We start from the raw sequence: 10309 nt of genomic DNA on the forward strand, positions 1-10309 counted from the left end.
CCTTCTTTGAGAAGTTGTCAGAGACCCAGATGGGTTACTGGCTTATTCTGTTCTTCCTGGAACACCGTGCATTGTGCTCCCTTCCAGTTATTATTATTCCTGTACCCTAAACCCCCACCGCGAGGAGTCTGTGGTATGACATCATCCCCAACACTGAGCTTAAGATTGGCCAAATATTTTGCTGAGCTTTCTTTCCCTCCCTGCCTTCATAGCTAAAACTCCAGTTTAAAACTTTCATTTTTCATTATGTCTGTGAAATGAGGAGTTTAAAAACAGACGGAACAACAACGTTTAAAAGGCAATTAATAAAACGCACCAGCAGTCCTAAAACTGCTCAGAACACTTCATTCAGCAATGCATTGAGACAGAACCTCAGCAAAGCTACTAAATAACGTGTGACAAAGCAAAACCCAGGAAAAGGCAAAACAATAACTTGTGGTTTTTAGCATCTTTTATCCAAAGCGATTTGCAGCCACATATGCATATTATACAGGGATCATTCATCTAGCTGAAATATAGCTGGCTTCACTTCAGGATTAAGTTGTATAACTGCAGACAATAAAACTATATGGGCAAAGTCAGAGAGAGGAAAATGAAAAGCTAACTGTTCTAGTTGGATTACAGAACAAGTGCCAAGTCAGCAGAACACCACTCTTGCTAGGTGAAATTTAGAGGAACACTGAGGATTGCATTCAAACTCGTGGGGAAGATATCGCGGCATCACGAACAACCCAGCCTTTTAGTGTACCTCTAAATGAAAATATAGTAGCTCTGGCAGCACAATGTCTCAATCAGCCTTAGAGAGGGCCCAGGTGATACCCAGTGAGTGGTCAACATTCATTGCTGAATCACCTGCCTTCCCTCAAAAGCATCCACATAGCTTAGCATCAGACACTGCAGCCTGGTGAAGAATTGTATTTCTCAAGAGCCAGTATGAGCTTAGCCCAAGCACAGAATTGTTTCTAACACTTCTGTTGGGCCAGGAGCACTCAGAGTTTCAGAGAGAGGCCAGTCAGGCTACAGGATGTGGTTGCTTTTACTCTAAGTACTGTGGTTAATAGCATGATGGGAGTGAAGTCCCTCATATTCCACTGTGATTGTGTGGAGAAGGTGGTACTATATTCCCAGCTGTGGATCACATTAGCTAGTTAAGGGTGCATGATCCTCTCTAGATTCTGGAGATCTGCATAAAGGTTGCTGATAGGCCACCACACTTCTCCAAAATTACAATGGTAATTGTTGTTATTCACATAGAAAATTTCTGTTGCATTCTCCATTACAAAATGCACATTACAGGCAGGAGCCTTGCTCTTAGGTGGCTCTTCATTTTCCTCACTGCCTTTAAGTGCCCAGCTCTCAAACATTTGCATTATAACAAATTTCACATATTCAAGTGACCAGCATTTTATTCAGAAACCTTTGATGATGAATGTCTGGGGGAGTCAGCTCTGCTGAAAAGCCCTAATTCTGGTGATTTGTCATTTCAAGCCTCAAAGTGCATTGGTTATAAGTGGTTCTCATGTGGAGGTTTTCCTTTCAAAACAAAGGCTTAAAACGTTAGTGTAACATCACCTGTGATACAGCAGAACCTAAATCTATTTCACAGAGCAAGGTTAGTAGCCCTGCATTGGGAATCTCCTTTCTCTTACAATACACTGCACTTCTAATGGCCTATCACAGCACTGGAGCCAGAAACTCCTCTGACAGGGAGCCCTTTGCCTCTTTACACTTTCAGCAGGCTCAGAAGATTGCAGAAACATAAGACAGTAGAAACACAAGACAGTAGAAATACCAAGCATTATTCATCCTTCCTCCCAACCAGAGGCTCTCCAGACAAGCCACTTTGCATTTCCTTTTCCCTGAGGATGTTGCATAGCTAGTGGCAAGAAGTAAATGGGATACCTGGGCTGGTGTCTCATCACAACACTCCTGTCTGTTGAGGAACTGGCTCACAGTGAGGCGCAGGCCCTGCTGAAGCAATATCACTTTCTGCCACTTTCATCTCTGTCCTTGCCTCCTCCTCCAGCCTCACAGCACAATTACAGGACAGCTACAGGTATATTTGCCCCCTTTTCTTTACACAGTCTGTTTCTCTTCCTCATTCACAGATATATCAATAAAGTGACTGTTTTCTGGGGTTAAAATTATATCCCCAGACATTTTAAAGCTGTATTCAAAGTAGATTTGACTAGTCTGAATTCACCTTTGAAGAATAAATAGGAACATGGAAAGGTGCTGGAATAAAAGCTATCACAATCAAAGACTGAAGATTTCCAGCTACCTCTTGAGAGATTTTATCTGGAAATAAGAGAGCCCTTCCAATTCAGGGAAGAACAACTGCTGTGTGACTCCTTCACCTCCAAGTCCTCTTATAATTTCTCATCTCCATGTTGGTTTTCTTGTTCCTAAAAGCCATCCCTTTCCAAGCTATTTACTATGGCACACCATCCTGAACACAGAAAATACCTCCTCAGCCAGGGAGCTTACTGGGACAGACACAGGTCAGTCAGCACCATCTGATAAGGAATCATTCAATACAGTCTGTTCTGCACTCCCTGTCCCTGGGACACTAATCCAGAGGCTAATAAAGCAGTAATCCCTTGCTGATCCGCAGGCTCTGTTTCCCACATCATTACTCCAGGTTATATCGGCTCTCACCACCCTAAATCCCCCTTTCCTTCCTTCTTCCCCACCTTGCACTGTCCTCACTAGTGTGAAATCATTACAGCCACCTTCCAGGACCCACAAATGGAGCCAGCTGACACTCAGTTATTTCAGCCTTCCTTCCCAAACTGCTGCTATCCCAAAGCACAGGCTATTTCCTTTGCTTTTTGAGCTGCTGGGTTTTAGCTTGTCTCAGAAATGCCCCTGGTGTACCAGCATGCTTCTGGTTCCCAGGGATCTCCTGAGAGACAGCAAAAAATAAGTTTCCACCTCCAAAAAGCATTTCCTCCTGCTTTTTCAGGCACCCCAGCCTGGCCCTGAAGGGGAGATGTACAAATTATCCAACCAGAGGTCCAAGTTGCAACCTTGTAATCTCCATTTACTGTGTCAGCTGCTCACTCATGTGGAACAGGAAGCTCTAAACCTTGTCATGGATCAGCCAACCTCCAGTTCAGTTCATCTTCCTGTAAACACCTCTGGCAGGCACAAGGAAGGCAGGAGGAAGGGAAGAAGACACGCAGCTCCCTGGCAGAGCAGGGCTCCACTGTGCCAGGTCAAGCCCTTCACACAGTTTGGTCCTCCTGTGACCTCTGCCTGATGCTACAGAGAAGGTAAATGATGCAAAAGCATCGATCTTCTGTGTTAGTCTTATCAGGCTTCTTGCAAATAAGAACTGCCCAAGGACCTGAAGCACAGAGTTCAGCATAACATCAGTAAATATTGCATATTCTGAAATACCTGGATTTTCTCAGTCAGCTCTCACACATCCAGCACAAATGGATCTTGCAGAGGTCTTGCTTTCAGTGGTGTGCTGGAACAGTGCGTTAGTTTACAGCATGCTTTTACTTAGCAATGGTCTGGAGCTTGGTTCCAAGCTTGCCATCTCTTAATTTAATCAGATGTCCTTTGTATAAGGTGCTGTACTTTAGGCGTGCCAAAGAGGCTGATACAGGGAGAACTGAAATGCTACTTCTCTCTCACTTTTGGAAAAGCTCACCACTAGAATTTATCCTGAGACATAAGAGCCAAAGAGCAAAGACAATAGAAGCTTGAAAAGGATACAGGAAAAAAAGATACCAAATGCTCCCAACATTCATCAATATGGAAGCACAAATTATTTGCTTTCAGTAGGAGTCTCAGGGTGTCAAACACTTACCAGCAGTGAGTACAAGGGTTACAGGGTACATTACTACATTGCAGGATAGGCTGTTCTGAATGCTCTCCTTTGCTTTTGGGATTAAGAAAGGCTTTCCATCTTTCACATGGATTTAACTTTACTCAATTTTTAAAAACAAAGCAGCACTCAAAGTGATCTGTGTGCTTCAAATCACAAATTCATGAGCCACGGGAGTTTCCCTCATTGGTAAACTGCTATTTAAAGAGGACTAAAGCTGTCTGCAGTCCTCATCTCATTTTCCATCTGTCCTTCCTGCATCCCTTTCTTCTTCCCATCTCTCCACATGACAAGGAAAAAGGATGCACTATAAAAATCCACAGGTTAAGATGTTTAAGCTACTTCTTTCCTGCCGACTAAGAAGGAATAGAAATGCAAAAGCAAGTACAAAGATTATCAGCTTGTCCTTCCTGACAACTCACTGCAGCTCTCAAACACATATCCTCCCATCATCCCATGAGGGTAAGGAGACACCATATCCCTGCTGGCCCAGAACTGAGCCTAGGAAGAAACTTGATGACCTGGGACAACCTGAGAGTACAGGCAACTGACCCAAAAGGACATCACAACATCTCATGACTGCTCTTGAAATAAACAGAACAAAAATGCCAAAACACTTCCAGGCCCCGAGCTGCCACCTCTTTGATATGTTCTGTGGCTGCTAACCTGCTGCAAACACTTCAGTTACAAAGCAGGTGGGCAATTCATCAGCCAGCTGCATCCTCCCAAGTGCCACTATTTCCTTTTGTCCTGCAATGAGGAGAATTTGCCAGCTCTTTTCATCTCTCTGACAAGAACACAGGACCCTCACAGCTCCATCCACAGCTCCTGGCTACCTGTTGGCCCTCAATGTGACCTGCCTGCATTTGATGGCACTTGTGTGAACTGAACACAAGGACTGTGAGGAAGCCATGCTGCTGCATTGATGTCTGAAGATGTAAAAGTCAGGCAACCTCTTCTGACCCTATTTTCCACTCCTCCCTCCTAGGGGCCAAACTTGTGATGGCAAGGCAATCCCTAACCATGAACACCTTGCATCACTTGCATCCCTCTGCTCCTACTGGGAACAGCTTCTGTCCTTAAGCACCTGACTGGCTCATTTGGGATTACAGGCACAGCATATGTTTGCTGCATCCCTGTCTGTAAGCTCTTTATGGAACCTGGCAGCATGAGGATGCAGCACACAGAGGTGGCAGGGGGCTGGAGAGAGGGGAAGGATATTGAAGTGCTGACTAGGCTGTCCTCCTGAAAGGACAATGACAACTCAGGATTATGAATATTTACAGAAGAAGAGGAGGAGAAGTCATGAAATTATTTTTTCCAGCAGGTTTTCTTCCAGAGAAGAGGCCAGCCTAACAGAACCCAGGCTGCCTCCAGCCCTCTGAACCTTCCCAGCTGGCTGAGGCACAGCAAGTTGGTGTGTACACACATCTCACTCAGCTCAATACTGCCCTGCAGAAGGCTAAGGGAGGAGGTACAAAAGTCAGAGGCTGATGAAGACACTGCTTAATACTGTATTGATTTTTCTGACCTGGCACTGACAGCTCTAAACCAAAGCCCAAAGCTGTCAGACCACTGCCAAATCTCAGCCCAGCGTTGATGACTTGTTACACTGCTGACCTGGGCTGGACCCACAGCACAAGTAAGCCTGAGAGGCTTAATGGCTCCCCTCAAAGGGTTTATCATCTGATACTTCCCTACTAGAAGGCAACCTGAAGCATTAACCAGAAACCCCAGGGGTCATGCAATAAATCTGCCTTTCCTGGGCATTCACCTTCACCTCAGTCATTGGCTGCAAGAGAATCATGGCTTGGCAAGCTTCCTGTCATAGCTGAGATCACAGAATCAATTAGGTTGGAAAAGACATCCAAGATCATCAAGTCAACTGTTAATGTAGCACTGCCAAGTCCACCCCTAAAACATGTCCCCAAGTGCCACATCTACACACCTCTTAAATACCTCCAGGGATGGTGACTCAACCACTTCGCTGGGCAGCCTGTTACAGTGCTTCAGAATCCTTTTGGTGAAGAGATTTTTCCTAATTTCTTATCAACCACTTCCCTGGCATGTGAGGCCATTTCCGCTTGTCACTTGGGAGATCAACCCCCATCTCACTACGACTTCCTTTCAGGCAGTTGTAGAAAGCAACAAGATCTCTCTTGAGCCTCCTTTTCTCCAGCCTGCTCAGATCCCACTCTTGTGCTTTCTTGCCTCAAGCAGATCAACACTCCTGCTCAGCTTGGTGTTGTCTGCAATCTGACTGAGGGAGCCCTCAATCCCCTTGTCCAGAGCACTGGTGAAGATTTTAAAGATTGGCCCCAGTACTGAGCCCTGTGGAGCACCACTGATAAATGGTGCAATTCCATCCACCTGGATGCAATTCCATTCACCAGCATCCTTGGGGTTGGTCATCCAGCAAATTTTTTACCCAGCAAAGTGAACATCCACCCAAGGCACTAGCAGCAGTTATTTGGCTTCTTGGCCTTCCCCTTATTCTGACCCATAAACACCCAACCCTATTGTCGCCATCTTTAAGGTAGATTAAATCCCTTTCCACACGTCTGATTAACCCCTGTGGAAAGATCCTTTCCCCCTTTTGAATCAGGTGTACTGTAACTATCACCAGTAGGCCTGATGTTATGTAAATTGATCCATGATCAAAATCTAAAAATTCTGCCAGTGACAGCAGGCTTGTATTGATCTGCTGTTTTTTCCCATTTCTTCATTCATCATTCCCTGCAACTGGAAGGATAGATGAGAACACTACTTGTGCTCCTGTTCCCTTAACCAGTTGTCCCAAGGCCCCAAAGTCTCTCTTGACCTCCCTTGGGTTTGTAACTTGATCGCTGCCTACTGGAAAAATCAATAATGAAAAAAATCCAAAGGCCATATCAGAGTAGAAAGCTTTCTCTCCAGATCTTTAACCCAGGCCCCAGGAAGGCAGCAGACTTCCCTAAGAAGTGTGTCCAGCCTGCATATGGGGTCTTCTATGATTTTGTTCCCTCAAAAGGGAGTGTCTTATGAGAAGGACCAAGCCTTTCACAGAGAAGCAGTTTTGATGGAAGACGGAGACTGATTTAACCTCACTGACACCTCCAAACTAGATGAACCATCACCCCTCACTATTGCTTGGCTCCACTTGCAGAGCCCTGTACCTGCTGTGCAAGGGCATCTTGAGATACAGCACAGCTGAGGCAGGACTTAGCCAGGATGGATTCCCGACAGAATCCTGTTTTCCTCATCTCAGGAAGGGGAGTCAAATATGTGAGAGCTTGTTTTGCTCCTTCTCATCTGTCTGAGCTGCACATCCCCTTGTACAGCTGTCTATCCTCCTTGCTTTTCCAGGCTGTGCACACAGATCACGTTCCTGATCTCCAGGCTATGTTTAAGATCACTTTACAACAGTCCTCAAGGGGAAAGCCAAGCACCTGCTCTGCTGAGCCTGGTCTGGAGCAGATGCAAGCAAGTTTACCTTGCTAAGCAGTCCCACAGTTTTGTTCTGCCCTCAGCCCCCTGATGTTGGGGTTTGGAAGGAAGACAGACTCTGCTGGAAGAGCAGGGGTACCAGCCCCTCCCCAGCTTTTGAGCTAGAAAAGCCCTAACCACAAGGACATCTTCTCCCCCATGAGATATCACCCCCCCATGAGAGGGTGGCAACAATTCTCCAACAGGCTAAAATACAGATCCTCCAAGCTCCCACCCTTACCTTAAGGCTGACAAGAACACCCCCTCCTCTTTAAATCACCAGTGAGCATTGCCCATGGGGTTTTTCCACTTTCTCCCCCAGCTGTAGACTCCTCTGTAAGCACAGGCATTTTGTGCAGGCACTGATGGATGCTGATTGCCGTGGATGAGAGGGTGACTGCGCATGAAGAGAACCCCAGCAAAGTTCAGTGGCTTGGAAGAGTTTTCCTCGAGGGGACAGACTAGTACAAGCACAGGATTGTCCCTGTCAGACAGCTCATTTTCCTTACCCCTGTCCAAGAGAGTGAGAGAGCACTGTCTGCCTGCATTAAGGTGGCTGCACTGCTGATAATTTGCAAACAGGCAGAGTTCACTTGGGGAAAAATGCAAAGCATGGAAGGGCAGGAGAGGAGAGACTCTATTAAAACATTTTGTCTTTTGTTAAACAAAGCTGTAAGACCTCTGGGGGAAAATCTATACCTAATTAAAAGTTTAGCAAGTCCAAGGAGATAGTCAAGGCCACAGAAACCAATTGGTGGGCGTCTGAGACTTACTCACTAGTCCTTAATATGGTATTTCACAATGTTTCTGAGAGAAGAACATGACCTAGAGCTGCACAAAGTGTCTAAGGCACTGCTTCTGGGAGGATCAGGTGAAAAGTTCTCAAGTTGTTAGTGATAGCAGCCATTGCTCCATCATGAAAAAAGACAAAAAGAAGCTCTGCAGCTATTTTGAAATAGACAATTGCAAGAAAAAACAAGCCTGCCTGAATCAGTCTTGCAATCACCAAGGCTGGTCAGCCTGAGTTTCCATGGTAAGCATTCCATTCCAGGAGCTTAAAGCAAATGGTGATGGCAGTTTTGACGGAGGGATGCAGAGAAAGCGAAAGCAGGGTGGGAGAGGCAGGAAGGAAGCCAGGGAAGCCCTTCCCACACATACAGGGCAAGCTGAGGCTGCCCAGAGGCTTGGGCAGCTGTGCTCAGGAAAACGTGTTCATTGTCAACAAAGAAAGCTGCACCAAGGACAGACTCTCCTGCACTATCAACTACTTATTGAAAGAGCCCCTGCCCTCCTGAGCCCGTTGTTCAGGCCTAGAGGTGGCACTGGCTCTGGAAAGGTTTGGGGAATGCTGTGTCTCCTGCAGCAAGCACCACAAAGCAAAGCCCAACAGGAGGGCTGGTAACGCAACTCAGCTGAAGGGAGACAAAGCTGCTACTCGTACAACCAAAGAGTCACTTAGCTAGGAAAAGACTTTTAAGATCATCAAGGTCAGCTGTTTACCCAGCTCTGCCAAATTCACCACAGCTACACATCTTTTAAATCTGCTCAGCACCTCCAGCCCCAAGCCCAGGGCACACAAGATCACAAATGCAGCTCAACAAATACAGAAGAGTAGCTAAAGGGTTTTACTGTGGTCCCCAGTAGCCCCAGAATCCACTTCTAAACCCCTCCAAGGCCAGCAGCAAAGACGCACACCAAGGATCAGCTCCCCCACCCCACTAAAACAGTCCCATGGCCTGGTTATGCACACACACTGCTGGGAAGAGGAAAACCAACCCAATTTGCTCTGCTGCTTGGGCACCCATCCCTGAGTTATTGAAAAATGACCATCACTGGTGCAACAGAGCCTTTCAGTGCCAGCAGTAGCAGCAGGCAGACACAGCACAGGGGACAGAGATTGCCAGCTCCCCTCAGCCCCCGCAGCACAGGCAGACACACAAACTTACCTTTCACTCCTTCCTTCACAAACTGTCTTATCGCCATAGCAACTGTAATCCTAGGTCATGCAGCTAGGAAAAAGCATAAATATAGCACAAATGAAGACACACACTATCGCCAAACACAGCCTCAGTGGTAGAATCTAATTTTCATTAGAGGCATAACAGTGGTTTTGCATAATTATACATATATTAATGCCCAACATGCCCATCTTCAGTGGGAGTTCATTAATTCAGTTCTAAATAAAAAGGATTGCTCATTATAGGTTAATATTTTTTTTATTTTAAAGCAGAAAATATTTCTAAAAGCTCAAATCATACTTTCACAGCTTTTCCTTAATCCTGAGATTAACAGAGAAAGGAAAACACAAAGATTAAGTTGGCTCTGAAGTAAAAACATGGAAAAACACATAACAGCAAACTTTGCTGCTTTTGAAATGTGAGGAGTGAGAGCAAGCAATAAAAAAATTTGACAGATGTTGCACTGTACCTGGAATTGAGTCCCAAAGGAAAGCATCTGACAGCCTTTGGTGCTTGTGGTGAAAGCAATACAGCAGCATCACACTGAGAAGAACACACCACTGCAACCCAACACAGGTTTGGCTGGCACCAGAATTTACTACACAGCTTGAGGTCAGCACTTACAAGAGGAGGCTTATTTGCTCTGATGACACAGATACAGGATAGCAGCACCAAAGGATAGCCCAGCCAAGCACACTGTAAGGCAGAGAAACCCTTCCTCTACATCTTTCCTTCTTTAATTTACATCTCGGGTTCCTTCACTACCTACTAAACACAAACACCTTGAAGCTGGTAGCTCAGACCCTCTTTATTACTGTTTCCAGGTGGGCCTTGTCTGAGTGATGAGGAGCCCTTGGTGCTGGTCTGACTCCACCTTTCCTGTGTGTGGGGCGTGCCTGGGGGTGGTTACTGTCACTTCAGGTGACAGGTGCCTGGGTATGTGAGTGCTCTGGGACTTCACAGTGAGCTCTTTTACTGCAAGCCTGCATGTGGCCCTGAGGATGCTCCCAAAGTCCTGACCTGGTGCATGCTGGACTAAATAATAAAA

General features: G+C 45.9%; 1 protein-coding gene across 1 annotated transcript in view; it reads right to left on the reverse strand.

Annotated features, from left to right (window-relative positions):
- Window positions 1-10008, reverse strand: part of GRAP2 (GRB2 related adaptor protein 2) — a 100491-nt gene extending 90483 nt beyond the window's left edge. The window contains exons 1-2 of the mRNA XM_039725581.1: window positions 9731-10008; window positions 9250-9312 (exon numbers count right to left, since the gene is read on the reverse strand). Of these exons, the coding sequence (XP_039581515.1) occupies window positions 9250-9286 (37 nt within the window). The 5' untranslated portion in view covers window positions 9287-9312; window positions 9731-10008. The remainder of the gene's footprint in view (window positions 1-9249; window positions 9313-9730) is intronic.
- Window positions 10009-10309: the final 301 nt, after the last annotated feature.

The sequence above is a fragment of the Passer montanus genome, unplaced genomic scaffold (genome assembly GCF_014805655.1).
Source record: "Passer montanus isolate IOZ18808 unplaced genomic scaffold, ASM1480565v1 scaffold55, whole genome shotgun sequence".
NCBI classification, from domain to species: Eukaryota; Metazoa; Chordata; class Aves; order Passeriformes; family Passeridae; genus Passer; species Passer montanus.